The sequence below is a fragment of the Thunnus thynnus genome, chromosome 4 (assembly GCF_963924715.1).
Source record: "Thunnus thynnus chromosome 4, fThuThy2.1, whole genome shotgun sequence".
In the NCBI taxonomy this organism is placed as follows: domain Eukaryota; kingdom Metazoa; phylum Chordata; class Actinopteri; order Scombriformes; family Scombridae; genus Thunnus; species Thunnus thynnus.
Genome location: NC_089520.1, coordinates 16,357,896 through 16,374,358, shown reverse-complemented (window position 1 = coordinate 16,374,358; position 16,463 = coordinate 16,357,896). Strand labels below are relative to the sequence as shown.

General features: G+C 40.1%; 3 protein-coding genes across 3 annotated transcripts in view; 1 reads left to right on the top strand and 2 right to left on the bottom strand.

Moving 5' to 3' along the window:
- The window catches only part of megf6b (multiple EGF-like-domains 6b), a 61,154-nt gene extending 56,940 nt beyond the window's left edge, over positions 1 to 4,214 (bottom strand). Inside the window, exons 1-3 of the mRNA XM_067586940.1 lie at positions 3,803 to 4,214; positions 2,157 to 2,291; positions 1,036 to 1,145 (exon numbers count right to left, since the gene is read on the bottom strand). Of these exons, the coding sequence (XP_067443041.1) occupies positions 1,036 to 1,145; positions 2,157 to 2,291; positions 3,803 to 3,894 (337 nt within the window). The 5' untranslated portion in view covers positions 3,895 to 4,214. The remainder of the gene's footprint in view (positions 1 to 1,035; positions 1,146 to 2,156; positions 2,292 to 3,802) is intronic.
- A 2,305-nt stretch (positions 4,215 to 6,519) lies between these two features.
- On the top strand, positions 6,520 to 13,243 carry akr7a3 (aldo-keto reductase family 7, member A3 (aflatoxin aldehyde reductase)). The gene is made up of 7 exons (XM_067586951.1): positions 6,520 to 6,966; positions 9,053 to 9,240; positions 9,404 to 9,508; positions 9,839 to 9,935; positions 10,667 to 10,766; positions 10,914 to 11,043; positions 11,748 to 13,243. Exons 1-7 carry the CDS (start codon positions 6,672 to 6,674, stop codon positions 11,907 to 11,909), a joined length of 1,077 nt encoding a protein of 358 aa, XP_067443052.1. The 5' UTR covers positions 6,520 to 6,671; the 3' UTR covers positions 11,910 to 13,243.
- mrto4 (MRT4 homolog, ribosome maturation factor) lies at positions 12,181 to 16,230 on the bottom strand. Its single transcript, XM_067586952.1, has 8 exons — positions 16,121 to 16,230; positions 15,833 to 15,891; positions 15,020 to 15,123; positions 13,297 to 13,378; positions 13,131 to 13,198; positions 12,893 to 13,044; positions 12,458 to 12,534; positions 12,181 to 12,370 (listed from the first exon to the last, which is right to left on the bottom strand). Exons 1-8 carry the CDS (start codon positions 16,146 to 16,148, stop codon positions 12,227 to 12,229), a joined length of 714 nt encoding a protein of 237 aa, XP_067443053.1. The 5' UTR covers positions 16,149 to 16,230; the 3' UTR covers positions 12,181 to 12,226.
- Between the last annotated feature and the right edge of the window lie 233 nt (positions 16,231 to 16,463).

Sequence of the window (16,463 nt, the reverse complement as noted above, 5' to 3'; positions counted from 1 at the left end):
CCGGACAGGGGACAAACTGTTTACAGGATGACTTTGCCAAGGGTCCGTCTATGGTATGCAGGCTATGTGATCTTGATCACTGGCTGTAAAATCCCATCAAAGGAGGCTTCTTGGTCTCAGCGGTGTGAAGCTAAGCTTATCCACAAGGAGATGAGCTGCTGGCAGCCCCAGTGTGACCAACAGAACAACTTTTCCATACATGGACCTGTGGATTGGAATTACGGTGGGGAGATTCACATTTGTGTTTCTTTGTTCTTTTGTGCATATCAGCAGGTGGTCACTCCACTATAAGCTGATGGGTATTGTTTTGTGGGCCAAGACTGTGATTGGTTGGAGTAAACACTGGATGGGCTTGTCTGTTTTTATATCCATAATGCAATCCTCTGACCTATTCTGCCATGTCACACCGCTGAATGAGAAAAGTGGCATGACTATGTGGATGAGAGCCAGGATTTAAACATGGGAATACAGCTAGGCAGGGAATGTGGACATTTAGAGCTCTACTGTACACTGTTAAGTAGCTACCCAACCAAGAAAGTGCTAACTGCCAGACAGACTATCTATCTTAAACTACAGGAGCGCTGTGGAGCCATGACATCACTCAGCACTTAAACATCTCTTTCAGATCGTAATGTTTTTTCCCTGTGTGCAGAACAAGATACTACGATGCAAATCCAATGTGATCCAAGAGAATGTCAGCACATTAGTCTTTCAACGCTTAAAATTTTTTTTCCCCAGCCTTGTGGGACTGTTGTGACAACACAAGTACTGTGGACATGGCACTGACTGATAACATCTGCTGAGAAGTCTGGATGGGCAAAGCACCTCTTGACCCTTTTGACCTTTGTCTGAAAACCTTTCATTCAGGTCTGTGCCAAGTGTGAGGTGATGTTTAAAGCACCCTTTCTTCTGCTGAGTCAGAAAGTAAACACACCTTCCCGCATATTCTCTCTGTTTTAGACAAAAAGGCCTTTGTAGATTTTTGTGTTGTAAAAGGAGAGAAAATAGAAAAACATAAGTAATGAAGATACTTACGATAGAGACAACCTGCCTCTCCATTGAGTTGAGACCATCCAGGGCAACACTTGTACACAGTCTGATAATCCTGTCTGTACACTTGTCTGTATGCTGTGTAGTATGCCGTTCTGTCAACATGACAAACAAAGTTAGAAACATTCAATAAAACCTGTTGCAATGACTAATCAAACATTGTCTAAAGATTAATAAGGCATTACAAGGACTGACAACATACAAAAGTGTTTTTTTTTTCGTTTCCATTGTAAGATTATTTGATTTAATATTTGGCAAATATAATGTTTAATGTTTCATGTGCTTGAATACTGATAAATTAGAAATAAACAAACAAATCTTGTTATCTGATTGTCTCACAGCACTTTATGTAACATGCAGGATAATGTTCAGCAAACATTTCCCAGACTTCTAAGGTCATTTTAAAGTGTGAGACTGGCAGACTCTACTTCAGAGAACAGCGTCTCTCCCTGTACTTTAGGACCCCTCTCATTGCCACACCACCACAGTCATTAAGAACTGTGGAAACATGTTTTGTTTACAGCGAGTAATTGTGGTCTTGGCTGCCTTCAAAGCAGCCTTTGACTCTGCAACACGATAAATAACGCAGAGAAAGCGAGCGTGAGCGACACAGTGAGAAACTCCTGAAACTGACTCTCAGTCACAGGCTAAGATGTTAGCATTAGGACTCTCCTTCAAAGGAATGTTGGCTGCGGAGATGCCTGTGTGTTAAATAGCCGGTAACCCCAGTGAAGTGGGGCTACACCTTGCACTTAACTGTATGAGAGGCTCAAAGCTGTGATTACAGAACAAGAGTGAGAGAGATGAAGAGGTAAGGGGAAGGAGGAGATCAGGGAGATAAATCTTATCCTGCTAGACACTGTTTGGAGATGGAGTTTAGCGAAGGATGACGCTCTCTTTGATAAAACTTTGCATGACTCATGCAGACTTCACAAAACCATCAATTAAAGCTTTGCTCGAGCCAGAGCTTAATCATCAAAATGCCACATCCCCTGCAGGTGAAGACGGGAGTGTTCGTCTGAGAACAGAGCCAGAGGTTTTGACTATGGAAAGGGAAGAAGGAGGGTTCATGAGATGACAGACAATAAATGAGGTGTATTACTCACCTCCTCTCGTATCCCATGCACCATGACTGTCCCACACAGCCTTGCTTCCACACTTTAACCATGCGTGTGAAGGCCTGCACACATGGCTGCCTTTGGGCGACCAGTGTCACCTCCCTTTCCATACACACATTGGGCCTGGGGGAAAAAAAAAAAGTGGTGAAAATACTTAAAGTGTCTAAATGTTCTGCTGTGTTTAACAGATGTACAGATGGCAGCGAGGCAATTTATGAGCGCTGTAAGAAATGCTGCAGCAAAGATAGATGGACAAAGTACTCATTTTTTGTTGTCGACGACGTAATGCCTCTGAGGGCATTACCTGTGTAAGGCTTCTTATGATGTCTGGGTTTGGTATTTTTAAAGACTTAAGGGGAATTCCTCATACCTCACCTTTCAGAGCGCTGAGTTGCTAAGCACAAGATACTACCTGTAGTTAAACTTAAGTTAATATTTATCTGAAATAGGTTCCCTGAAAGTCATTTAGAGGGCTGAGATGGACATGAAAGTGGCAAACATTTTCTGTTTCATTTGATTTGCCTCCAAATGTAAAAAGCAAAAAAAACAGACAAGATCAAAATGTTTTAGATGTGAGCCAGGTTTGCGGGGAAACAAAAACATATGATGTACAATCTCTGTCACCAGTTACCACTTAACTGTGCAATATTTTCAAAATGAATGAATAAAACAAAAACATGCCCGTATTTTCCAGACATTTCACATGAAACATTTATAGTGTTTTTCGCTGGAAATATGGCAGACCATACGTTTCCACTTGTATGAACAGAAAGAGGAGACGGTTAACATTTTCACCCCCAGGTAAAATATAGTAAGCCTTTATGTTTCGTTCCCTCTCACACAAACTCTGTCTGGGTTAACGAGGAGAGGTGCCACTGGCTGTCTTCACACCATTCGCTGCACAACACAGATGACTCTCAAACTGTCTCACAAGTGCAACATGATCTTCGAAACATTTACTTCTTTGGTAACTCTCCAAGCACAGACAGGAAAGCTCGGCATATGGAGATCAGCGGGACCCTTGAGACAACATCCAGCTGCTCATCTTATATACAAAAGTAATGACTATCACCTCCATCTATCTCTACACATAACTGCATATGAAAGAACTTATTGTTAGTGGTAAGTAACAGCGGAGAATCTTCTCTCACATAATTCAAGCTCCTTATTTATTATTTCAGTGGTTTAAAATACCTGTCATAATGACTAGCTCTTCACTTTGAGGGGCTTAAAACAAACAGCCTCTGACAGAGTTAGGAATGCAGGCAGGACCATCTACATGGAGCTAATATGTAGATAATTAAGTAAATTACAGTTATACTATACATGGAAGCCAAATAAAGACCATCATAAGAGCACATAACAGCATCAACAAAGTATATTTCTCATCCAGCTGCTGTTTAATAACTGAAACAAGAAGAAAAAAACCTCACAATTAAGCTTCTGTTTTCTGCCTCTAGTTGAAGCTGTGACACAAGTTTATGCACGCGCAGGTGAACCAGCAGCTCCAACTTCAAAGCTGTAAAAACCATCTTAGGAAGGATGAAGAGTAGACATCATCTCTAAATAATATGTGTGCCAAGTAGATATGAGTACAATATAAACAACAGAACATAGGGAAATGGGATACTCACATATAAGACTGAAGATTGTTGGCGATGCCATAACGGAAGGCTTGAGCCCCTTTAATAAATATTAGGAAAAAATAAAAAATAACACTATCCATTTTCCTCTTCTTGGGTTACAGTTTTAAAAAATGCGAATTACTCGCAAACTCGTTCATCAGAATAATTCGCCGGTTAACCCCACAAAAAAATGCAACCTTATTAATATATAACCAAGTAAAAAAAACTCTGAGCGGCCAATTCAAGAAACTTAAAAGGCGCGCGAGAGATCTTCCGCGTGGAAATGACCAAAACTTTCCAAAAATGACAGAGCCATTACATGCGATGTGTTCTCTCTCTCTCTGCGTGTGACACTGACTGAAGACTGCGGCTCACCTACACTTCCTCACTGCAGATGTTGGACTGACGGGCAAAAACTGGTGGAGGCTGAGCGCTTTTTTTCTGCCTCATTGACTTGGTAATGATGGCAGGGTTTTTTTTAGGGTGGGGGTGGGGGGGTGGAGGGCATGCAAAGGGTGCTATCTATTATTCAGAGTTCCTGAAACACACCCACACAAGACACCCTGCAGTCGGCAAAGTGGACTCACAAACAGGGAGACTTGAAAAACACAAAGTTTTCCTCAGGTCACAACATAATTAGGAGCTTGTAAAAGTTTTTCTCTGGCAAAAAGTCGCTATAATAAGATTTAATGCGTTGTATTGTATTGTGATATTTGCGTTGAGAGTCTTTTGTTTGTTTGTTTTTTGACGCTAATATTCATTTCCTTGACCAATGTGGCGTTTTATTTTGTCCAGTTAGTGCGTATTGGTAACAACAGAGCGCGTGGATGTATAGGAATCAAAGCGCACGTGCGTATCCGTGCGCACGAAGATGTAAACCACTCATGGTAGTCATGACCATCTCACCCGTGGAGCAACAGAGGATGTTTGGGGTTGAGGTACGGGAAGGAGGAGGGGGTCTGAAGCAACTTAGTGGTCACTCTGAGCGGCAAACAGCTGATGGTGCGGTCAAAGGGTCACCCGCCAGGACCGACCACCGCTGCTTTCTAAACAAAGCTTTCATTGCACGCATGTGTGTTCATGACCCAAAAAGAGTCCCGGGTCACCGCTGTCCGTGTAACCATCAATGGTACCAATAACTACAGCATGTTGTTTTAATTAGCTCCGGGGCCCTCAGACATCTCAGAGCTCATCTAGTGAGAACATGAACATGTCTTTGTCACAATTCACTTTTTCTCTGCAGCAACCAAAGTGAGTCTTCATCTGTTTATGTTTATTTTTGGGCCCCTGATACGTCCAAGCGTGGTTGTATTAACCTGTCTGACAGCCCCAGTGCAAAAACCTGCTCTTGGGCCCCTATACTGACCCTCCACCCATGACTACTGCCCCCTGTGTATTGTCTACCTGTCATCTCTAAGTTCCCATCAGCCCTAATGCACACAGCAGACTACACATGGCAGCTTCATTTTATGCCCAGAGACCAACCAGGGGTATGAAAATGAGCTTTATGTTGACTATCATACATCAAAAAGAAACATTTATGTATATTGCACATGGTAATAATATAAAATAAATAAAATGCTGGAATAATATACACGTGAACAAAACTAAGGTCTTAAAACTAGATTTTTGAGACATGGACCCTCAAGATAGTCACATAATTGCCTAAAAAAAGTTAGTATTGTACTTTTTCTCAAGCAAATTCCCACAAAAATGAGCAATAAAACAAATTAACAAAACCAACTGACATTTAGGGAACCTGGTACTTCTGGGGTCCCAGAAGTCAGCTGGCGACTTTGCCTGGTTGATAATCCAGCCTTGCACCCAAGACCCTTTGAGATCCCTGAACAACTGTCTCAAGTATCAAAAAACCTTTCCCTAATAGTTTTAGTAGCCTAAATTTCATTATAGAGGCAACAATTATACCAGGCAACTGAGAGCTGACTCCAGACCATCAGGGGCCCCGAACATTGTTTGTGTGGCAATTATTTTGTGGTAATTTGATTAATTATGAACTGGTTTGGTAATATATCTTACTATAACACATTAAAACTGTATCTCGGAGCCATTTCTTAGAGAGGGGCTCTCTGTCAAAATCAAGTTTTAATGCTTTTAAAATTCAGTTAACATTATGTTGACATATGGTGAATAAACTAACTTACAGCAAATCTTTGACAGGGTAGCCTTCCAGTAAAAAAAATACTTGTTGGTTACTGAGTCTCTGGGCAAAATGGGTTAGGGGAAACAACATCTGTGTGTGTCTGGAGGGGCCTAACAGCTAATTTTTGGCCCTTGGTCACACTCAGGTTTACCTAGCCCTGGGATGGCATATCACAAAAACTTGAATGGTTCTTAAATTAGGGAACAGTGAAAGATGATATAGCTTGACATTTACGCCAGACTTATTGGACCAGTCTTGTCCTCATAAAAATAAAAATTCCTTTCACTCACCATAAAGTAAATCACATCTGCTGTATAGGTAGTCTGGACTCTTTGCCTGAGCTTATTGCAGGAGGCAGGAGAAACCCATGAAGACCTTTCCTTTTGTGGTGATTTGCTGACACCTTGTGTTTTAAAATAAGAACTGCAAAGCACATCTAGCTCTAGTATGACAAGCTCTCTGCAGATGAATGATGCAACGAAGACAACTGAACAATTATTAACATATAAGTTTAAAGCAACAGGAAGTGATCACAGCAAACGAACTTTGCACTGTCTCAACTATAACTAAGCAAACAGTCAAGCCGCTGTTTTGCTTTTAGACAATATAGCAGATGTCTCCGTTTTAAACCGGTTAAGTAACTTTACGACGCTCCCTAATTACCGCTTGCAGCCCGACCTTTGCCCCCTCTCTCTACACTCACTGCTGTTCTGTAGCATGCAGTGTGTAATAACAGCCGGATTGTGCGTATTTAGACAGCGACACATTATTACAGACGTGCTCACACATTTACCGAGGTTTGTGGCTCATCGAAACATGTCGTCGTCTCAAGCTAAACGGCCGGTTTCCCTGCTGGGGACGATGGCTTTCGGCGGTCGAGCCGACGCCGACCAAAGCCTGGAGATGGTGAAGGCTTTCCTGGACAGGGGACACAACCATTTGGACACAGCCTTCATGTACACGGATGGGAAGTCAGAGACCGTCATAGGGGGCATGAATCTCCCTAAAACAGGTATATCTGGTCGTCATGAAACACCGAATTAGCTAGTTAGCGAATAACCAGTGGTTCTCAAACTTTTTCACGTGAAGGACATCTAAATTGACACAAATTAGACCACAGACCCCCATTTGATAAGATTTTGTCCTAGTGTCCCCCAGGAACCCCCTCAAGGACCCCTGGGGGTCCCCGGACCCCACTTTGAGAACCACTGTAACTGTCCTATATAATTCATATAACTTCTCACCATGCGCACAAAAAATGACCAAAGCAAAGCCCCTCTGCAATAGTTCTGGGTAGTGTTTGATCAGTTTTTCATGGCTAAAACCTTTTTTTTTAAATTTTATTTTATTTGTAAGGGACAATGTAGAACATTGAACTTAAATGTTACCATTTTATATATTGTACCAGAATGACCTTACAGCTGCAGTCTCTCATCAGATAGGTTACAATTAAAACATGCACACAGTGACAAAACAGCACTAAACAAACACAGATAGTTAGGACACAATATTAAAAATGACACTGGTCCGTATGTTTGACAAATTAAAAACATGGAAATGTGTACACAAATCAAAACCAACTACTACTACCAACTACTAGCAGATTTGTTAGGTTTTGTTTGATAAAACCATGTGCTCAAATAGCTATGTACTATAAAAAGGGGGTACTCCAGTGATTTAGTATTTCACTTCCATAAAGTTTGAAGACCCAAAAGGGACAGGGGCTGTATAACCAGGGTTCACTGTGTTCCAGTTGGTTTTGCACATTTGTTAATAACACTATATAAAAAGTATGTCAATAGTGTTATGCATTATTATGTAATCTTGTGGCCATACTTTATATTGGGAACTTGTGTGGTAAAAGTCTACTGTAATTTTAATCTCTCTCAATTATTTTAGTGAATATTGTGTTTAGATGGGGCGCATTCGGCAATAAAATGTGTTTAAATCAAATTACCACAAACAAGTTGACATACAGAATAACTGGAGAAAGGCAGTAGGAGTTATTTTAGTGAAGGAGTTCTGATTGGTTTCTGGGTATCTAGACATGTAATAAAGCTGCAATTTAGAGTTGTATGCAGTGTATTAAATGGTAACTTGTATGCAAATTTTTGCCCAAGAGCACCTAAACAGGTCTATCCAGACACTTTTGTGTGACTTTTCCAAGTATGATGTCAAGTCTTGTTTATTCTTTGCTCATGCTAGCACATCAACAGAAATGGTAATGTTTTTGTTTAGATTTTTTCACATGGTCCCTGACAAATAAGTTGAATAGAATTAAATAAGATTGCTGCCTCCTGTATCCAGTTATGGAAAACACATTGCAACTGTCTTCAGCCATTCAAGACTCACTTGAGTATCTCTGCAGACCAGAACCAGCTCCTTTGGAGATACTAGGGCTAAACTGACACTTTTACTTTCACAGTAGGCTGCAATGAGCCCAGTTTTAATTGTTAATGTAGCACATTGGCTAGATTAAAGATGTATATTTGTGGGTCTAGACATATTATTGATTCAGAATATAAAGGGTTAGCCCTGAGTTTGTGGAGTTATCCACTGAAAATCGACTAAACACGGGGCTAAAAAGTGCCAGTGTGTAATGGGGTTGAAGTAAACAGCGGAGAAGTTGCGTCATTGTAGAATGTAAACGGACATTTAACCCAGGGCTAGTAGAAGTTCAGTGTGAATCATATAGCCTTGGGCTTAGGTTAACCCTGGGTTAACAATGTGGGTGTGAAAAGGGGCTAAATTATCCCAGGGTCAGCACATTCTTAGCCCAGGGCTATGCTCAGCCCTGGGCTAAGAATATGCAGTGTGAAAAGCCTGCATGATCGTGATTTGGTCTGACTTTTTACTGCACTGAAGAACCTTTTGGCAAGTCCAGACTCTTTATATCACTTGCCATAGCCAGACAGTTAAGTTAATAAAATCCAATACAAATCACCACCTTTTAAATCAGAAAATATACTTTCACCACTTTGACAATGTTTTGATTTCAAGTTTGGGTTTGCAAAAAAGAAAACACACAGTTCTGTTTGTTGGAAAAACCTGTAAATCATATGCTTACTTACTTACTCATTACTGTTTCTGTATGACAGTAACCATAGCTACAAAGGCCAACCCCTGGGATGGGAAGACGCTGAAGCCAGAGAGTGTACGCTCCCAGCTGGAAACGTCCCTTCAGAGGCTGCGGACTGACTGTGTGGATCTGTTCTACCTCCATGCCCCTGACCACCAAAATCCTATCCAGGATACTCTTAGGGCCTGCAATGAACTCCACAAAGAGGTTAAGAGAACAGAAACCTTATTTTCCACAAGTTAAAACTACAAACATGTTGCTGAAATCTTGATGAAGTTGATGATACTGTGTCCATCATGTTGAGATACTAATCTGCTTACTTTACAATGTTTCATTAAACTGTGATGCAATGTTAAAATATCGCCCTCAGGGAAAATTCAAGGAGTTCGGTCTATCAAATTACGCGTCATGGGAAGTGGCTGAAATAGTGTGCATCTGCAGACACAACAATTGGATCGTTCCCACTGTGTATCAGGTATTCTTGCACTTTTTAAAGCAACCTTATAGTCCAATTTTGTCATCTCAGAATAGATCAGCTGTTCAATAAATTATGTTGATGTTGCATCCCTCCATGTGAATAGCTAGAAGGGAGCTAAGAAAACCTTTGTGTAACAGCTTATCCTGAATTGCTGTAGTTTTTTATTTGTAGCAAATAAACTGGTTAAGCAACCTTTATAGCATGGAGAAACTCAAGATGGCCCCAATGCTTTGACCTTAGTTTTATGTTTCTTCCTTTTCTTATTATACTTTGGTTAAATTTGATCTCTTTTGACTGTTACATACACCTTTTACAACCTTTTCACAGGGGATGTACAATGCCACAACAAGACAGGTTGAGACAGAGTTGCTGCCATGTCTGAGATACTATGGAATGAAGTTCTATGCATATAATCCTTTAGCAGGTACTGCATATCCGCCTTTTGTGGTGCACTTTACACCTAGTTTCAAGGAGATACATGTGTCACTTACTGTGGAGGATAATGTTCAACTTGTGTCCCGAACACAGATCATGTTTTTCTTTTAAGCAATGCTAAAGGCATTGCTCTGTCAATCAATGCGGTCCAGACTAAAATATCAACAACTATTGGATGGATTGCCATTAACTTTTGTACAGAGATTCATGGTCCCCAGAGGATCAATCCTAATGACTTTGGTGAACCCTTGACTTTTCTTCTAGAGCCACCATGAGGTTCACATCTGTAGTTTGGAGTGAAATGTCTCAACTATTGAATTAAAAGTAATTTGTACATTCATTCATGTCCCCCTCTGGATGAATCGTAATGACTTTTTGACCCTTTAACTTACCATCCATCCAAAATTGCAATTTTACCAAGACTTTGGTTTATGACCAAATACTTGTAAAATGACATTCCCAACAGCCTCAGCTGTATTTTGTGTTTAGTGCTAATTGACCAATAGTCAGTATGCTAACATGCTAAACCAAGATGGTGAACATGGTAAACATTATACCTGCTTATCATCATGTTAGCACACTGACTCAGCTCAAAGTACCGTTGTGTCTTGTTTCAACATTAACCATAACTTATTTTCCAAAATGTCATATAAAAGTATAAATATAGATAGTAAAAGCCTAAATAACTTAAGCTTAAATTCTGACTCCACTGTTTCTCAGGTGGCCTTCTGACTGGAAAGTATCATTACGAAGACAAAGATGGTTCCCAGCCTGCAGGACGATTCTTTGGTAACAGCTGGGCTGCAGCATACAGGGACAGGTGATATACCAGCAGTTAGCTTTTGATGTTTTCCTCAACAATAAGTAACACAATTTTTTTTATATTGTTGTTAGTGAGATATTTCTGCACTTGTGTATATCTGTAAGCACATTACGATATGGTGACTGTCTTCCTGTACTGTGTCAGATACTGGAATCTGAGTCATTTTGAGGCGATAAATGTGGTTCTGAAGGCTATGGACACAGTGTACGGCTCAGACAAACCAACTCTGACCTCTGCTGCTATGCGTTGGATGTACCACCACTCCAAACTTAAGGTACCTGCTTTGCATGGATAGCTGCAGCAACATGAGATTTTTTGTTAAGTTTTGTGTGTCGTTATAGTAAGATTACAATATACAACATGAGGAAAATGCAGGTATCTTGATCTGCACAAAGTTTTAAATATTTATGTATTTACTGAGCAAAGACTGATCCAAGCCCATCACCTGTTCATATTAATCAACTGAGGTAGAATTTCGAAAGGCTGCTGTCAACACTGAAAACATTTAGTTATAAGCTAAAAGGGAAGTGCTCTTTTCACACGTCCAACACAGCATTCATGTCACTACTGTATCAATAGTCACTGGTAAGTACAGCATCACTAAATATTTCATATGATTATATTGCACAGATCGAGCTATATTTTGTAGGATGACTGTCAATTTTGTTTTCATTAGTCAAAGATTTTAAAGCCTGATAGAATAAATATTTAAAATTAAACACACATTTTAGATTTACATAATTGTCTCACATCAGCTGGCCATTTGTAGAATTATAGGTGGTCACGACTTGTCCCTACTGACCATTTTATAGCTATTTGACCATCTGACAGTGTCTGTTGAATGCATATTTAAACTCAACACAACAGAGTCAATGGCTATACTGGTGCTTAGCTGGAAAATGTTACCATGTAACAACTTTGAATTAAACACAACCGAGTTGTGGCTCATCAGCATCATTTGTCTTTGTGTTGTTCCAGGGTGAACTGGGAGATGGAGTTATCATTGGCATGTCAAGCATGGAGCAACTTCAGCAAAACTTGGCTTGTGCAGAGGAGGGTCCTCTGGACCAGAGAGTGGTCGATGCCTTCAATGAAGCCTGGAATCTTGTAGCTCATGAGTGTCCAAACTACTTCCGCTAAAATCTCCATAACAGGGCAAACAAACATTATGCAAGTTTATGCAGATTAGATCTGCTAAAGACCATTTCCCTTTAGTTACCTACTTTAAAAAAAAATACTTTTATCTTTTTTCCTCAAATCACACTTGAAATTATTTTCTTATGAATGAATAAATTGGAGACCTTTATGTTAATGCGTAAGAGCATTTCATTGTTAATGTATAAATGTAATAATGACAATATGATATTTTTGCAAGAAAAAAAATAGATTTTTTGGAGTCCGCTTCAAACAGTTGAACATTAAAAGAAAAGTTTATCACATCAACATCATTCATTCATTCATTCTGCATCATCGTCTTCGTCTTCATCATTATCCTGCATGGACTCTTCCTCGCCGGCAAGGTTCACAAACTCGCCTGTTTCTGAGTTCCACATACACTTGATCTGCACCTTGAATTCTGCCATCTCAGTGCCAAAGAGTTTCTATGGACAAAAAGAGAAGAAATAGTCCATCATCTCCAACACAATAACGTATGTCAACGTTTGCTGAAGTGAAAGTCAAGAACTCACCAGAATACGAGCCTGCTCAGGAGATAGCGTGTCCCCCTCCTTACACACTTCATAGTCCTTCAGCAGTGTCACCACTCCTTGGATAACAATAGATAAAAATATGACCATTAATTGTCAAACTTATATGCAAAAAACCCCCAAAAAACTGTTAAAGGATGAGTTCACAATTTTTAAAGTCTGTCAGCTGTCAGGTGCCCATATGAACACTGAAAGAGGTTTTCCTCACTGGCAGGGGGGGCTTACCAAATTCGGGAGACTCAGCAGCCAGACATTTCTCTATTTAGGAGCGGCTGAGATTGACACTAAAATAAAAATAGCTGGTCCACTATAAAGGTCAGTCCACCTTAAGTGAGCCTGGACTTGAAAGATTGTGAACCCATCCCTTTAAAGTGATAGTGTTCATTTTTCTTTGCACTCAAAGATATATAATCGTACCTTTCTTGAGAGCAGTGGGGAGGCCTAATTGCCTCAACTGAGGCTCCATTGAGTGAGGAAACTGTTCTAGGGGTCCCTCATCCAGAGTTATGTCCATGTGTGCCTGGTTGCCTGCCCGCGCATAATCCATCTCTTTGAAATGATTGAAATACCTGTGGGCACAGAACATTTAGACAACTGATTAACAATATTTGGGATATCCCTCTAACAATAGTGCATTAAGTGAAGCCTTACTTACTCTTGTACTTCATCCTTCGTTTTATTTGTGAATAACACACCCACTTCTCCTCGTAGATGTTTGCTGACCTGCATATTAGGAATGACAATAAAGAAATTCAAGTCTTTGCAATAGATTATGGTCGTGATATTTTCTGGCTTAACACCACACTTGAGATTTTGCCCACCTTGTGCAAATTATCCTTGTATTCGTCTGTTTCTCCTTTACCCATGGCAACCATCATGACTTTATTTTTGCCAAAAAAGAATCTGTAGAGCAGAGAGGATTATAGTCAAAACTGTTTACTGTGACAGCTGTTGAAGTGATTGGTAAATGGACTGTATTCATATAACACCTTTCTGCCTTAACGGACAAAGCACTTTACAATTTTTGCCTCCCATTCACCCATTCACACACAGACTCACACATTGATGGGGGCGGAGCTGCCATGCAAGACGCTGGCCTGACCATCAGGAGTATCTTGGGGTTCACTGACTATGTTTATATGCACAAAATATTCTGATTTTTGCCCTTATTCCGAAAAAGACAATATTCCTACTAAGCTGTTTACATGGCTAATGAAAATGAATATTCCACTAATCCCTGTTTACATGCAGAGGGTTTTCAGGGTTTTGGGGTTTTCTGCAGGCAGTGAAGTAAACCAGCGAGGTGAAAAACATTAGTGAGCTGCTGCCTGGTATTTTTAAGTGATATTCATATGACTGATATTATAAATTTATAGTTACAGGCACACCCAGTACTCAGGTTGTCCCATGATGTTTTTGATGCACCAAAAACTCTGCTGAGTGTTTTTGGTGCATCACACTGAGTCGTCATCGTCAGTCCATGGTTGCATGTCAAGATAATAACCAATCCCCTCTGTCCCTGTCGTGGAGAAGGCGTGCTCTGTTTTTCCAGCACACCCTGAACAGCTCTGCACTTTCCTCTCATTCCTCTCCTCTGTTTCCCTTCCTCCTCCATCATATGTTATTTCGCCTGCACAGGGGTGTGTTACACAACCAGCCTGTCATGCATCTGGGATAGAGATGTTGGCTAGTTGGTTTGTTTACAGCATACAGAGCTGATTGTAAACAGGCAAAAGGTCTCTGTCGCAAACTGTGGTAAAAACCCCAAATGAGATGCATTTTCTGAACGTGCTGTATACATGTCCAAAGAATGCTCCTAAAACCCGGAAAATATCATCATATCCCATATGTCTTAATCGGAAAATGCTACATTAGGAATATCCAAATGGAATATGCTATTACATGACCCGTATCAAATTCAGAATATTGTCATATTCGGAATAATAGTGGAATAGTAGTGTGCATGTGAATGTCGCTGTAATCATTCCTCCTGTTCATACTGGCTGTTAGAAGATCCCCTTCAAATGTGCTTTAAGTGAGTAAGTGATGGGGGCCACAATCCATAGTGTGTCCACACACTTATTTTGCACAACAATGCATTTAAAAGTTTATCTGAAGCTTATATGAGGCTTCAGCAGTCTGAGTTAGTCATATCAAGTGGATATCTGTCGCATTTAGCATGAAATTCCCACTTTGTTTTTCCCTGTTGAGCTGCAGTGGAAGTATAGTGACAAAAAGAGGGACTTTGGCAAAAAAAAAACATTGCAAGATATTGATATTGATTTGACTAATTTGGACGCTGAAGCTTCATATTAGCTTCAGATAAACTTTTAAATACATTTTTGCACAGATTGAGGACTGTGGATTTTGGCCCCCATCACTTACATAGTAAGTGCATTATGAAGGGATCTTCTAATGGTCAGTATGAACAGGAGGAATGACTATGGCAAGAAAACATGTTTCAATGTTCATTTGGGCTCCTGACTGTTGTTTTAGGACAGAATTGAGAACCGATCCTTTAAATCAAAATGTTTGTCCCATCACCTGCTGTGTTTCCATGCTGTCCTGATGTCTTTCAGTTTGTTATTCCTCATATTAGCCACAGAGAAAATAAACAAGTGCCTGTAGGTATCCACACATTTCCGGAACTAAAAAAAAGAAAAACACAGATGAATAAGTTTGGAACTACAGAAGCTGAGAACAGCCGTGCTTGCAATTATTTTATTTTTTTGATGCCATTATCTCAAGATTACAAGAGTTATTAGTATTTTGTTACAAGAAGAAAACAAAAGGTTGTTTCCTTTTATTAGTTATGATGTATTAAAGATCAGGGGTGCCATATCAGCATGCATAGATGGCATCTTGACCACTGTAGCAACTGATTTAGGCTGAAAATGTCTTTTATTATTAACAGCACCTTTATTAATGGCATCTGTGTCACCGCCAAGTGGCAGGTTGATAAACTCCTGGTCATAATATGATGTGATGTTTCATGTAGGAGAAGTACCAAACAATACCTTTCAGGCACTTTCATTGTATTAGATTTAATGAGAGAAAGTAAAGTGGGGCGGAGAGAGGGAATGAGAACCAACACGTCCTTGAGAGCCACCTGAAGGCTTGACGTGCTTTATCCGAATAGCTGAGCTGTCGGAAATGACCAATGAACAAATGAGAATGAGCTCCGCCCGTATTTGTCTCATGATAAATTATCCCGTTATCTTAAGGCCTTTTGTTTTCTCGAGATAAATTAACCCGTGATCTCGAGATAATGGCATAATGCGACCACGGCCATTCTCGTTTTCCTTATGAAACAGTTTCAGGTAACACAGGTACCAGATCAGGGAGGAAAACACTCACCTCCTCGATTAGTTTCTGTTTGGACTCCAGTCCCTTCTTGGCTGTTTTCGTTAACGAAACTGAGGGAAGATATGAAAAGCAAGTCAGTTAGTCAGCTCTGAGATACACTAATGTAAGTGGGAACTGGTTCATGTCCCCATCAGTGTAAACTGCTATTTACCTCTTAAGCTAACGGTATGAGCTAACGTTAGCTTCACTTATTTCAGTTTTAAGTTGTCCAGAACAGTTAAAAGGGCTTAACGCTTAATATGTTTGTACATATTACAATTTAAACGTATATTTGCTTACTTTTCTTGTCCCTCTTTGACTTCGGCATGGTTTCCTCTCACGATGGCAGAGCAGCAGACGCACACGTGAAGTGAAAGGACCCCAAATGTTTCTGTTAGTTACGTGATGCTGACCGTGTGGTGCCTGAGTAAAAATACAAATACAAGTACTGTAATATTTTTAATTGAAGTATTTGTAACCCACTGGCATTGCTGCTTTACACAAATTTACTGCAGCCCATGAATAAATATATTTAAGGTGAATTAGGAGCAATGCTGGCTATCTTTCAACCTAATATTATTCACAGATTGGTCAAAAATAATTTAAAATGTGTTTTGCTGTCTCTTCTTTATCTGTGCTTTAG

Bases quoted from the DNA above. Each gene is read 5' to 3' on its own strand.
- akr7a3 (XM_067586951.1), top strand. From the start codon at position 6,672: ATGCAGTGTGTAATAACAGCCGGATTGTGCGTATTTAGACAGCGACAC. The intron at 9,241-9,403 runs GTTAAGAGAACA...TATCGCCCTCAG, and splicing joins GCAATGAACTCCACAAAGAG to GGAAAATTCAAGGAGTTCGG. The intron at 9,936-10,666 runs GTACTGCATATC...ACTGTTTCTCAG, and splicing joins TGCATATAATCCTTTAGCAG to GTGGCCTTCTGACTGGAAAG.
- mrto4 (XM_067586952.1), bottom strand. From the start codon at position 16,148: ATGCCGAAGTCAAAGAGGGACAAGAAAA. The intron at 13,199-13,296 runs GTGGGCAAAATC...CCTAATATGCAG, and splicing joins ACAAGGATAATTTGCACAAG to GTCAGCAAACATCTACGAGG. The intron at 12,371-12,457 runs GTGAGTTCTTGA...TTTTGTCCATAG, and splicing joins CTGAGCAGGCTCGTATTCTG to AAACTCTTTGGCACTGAGAT.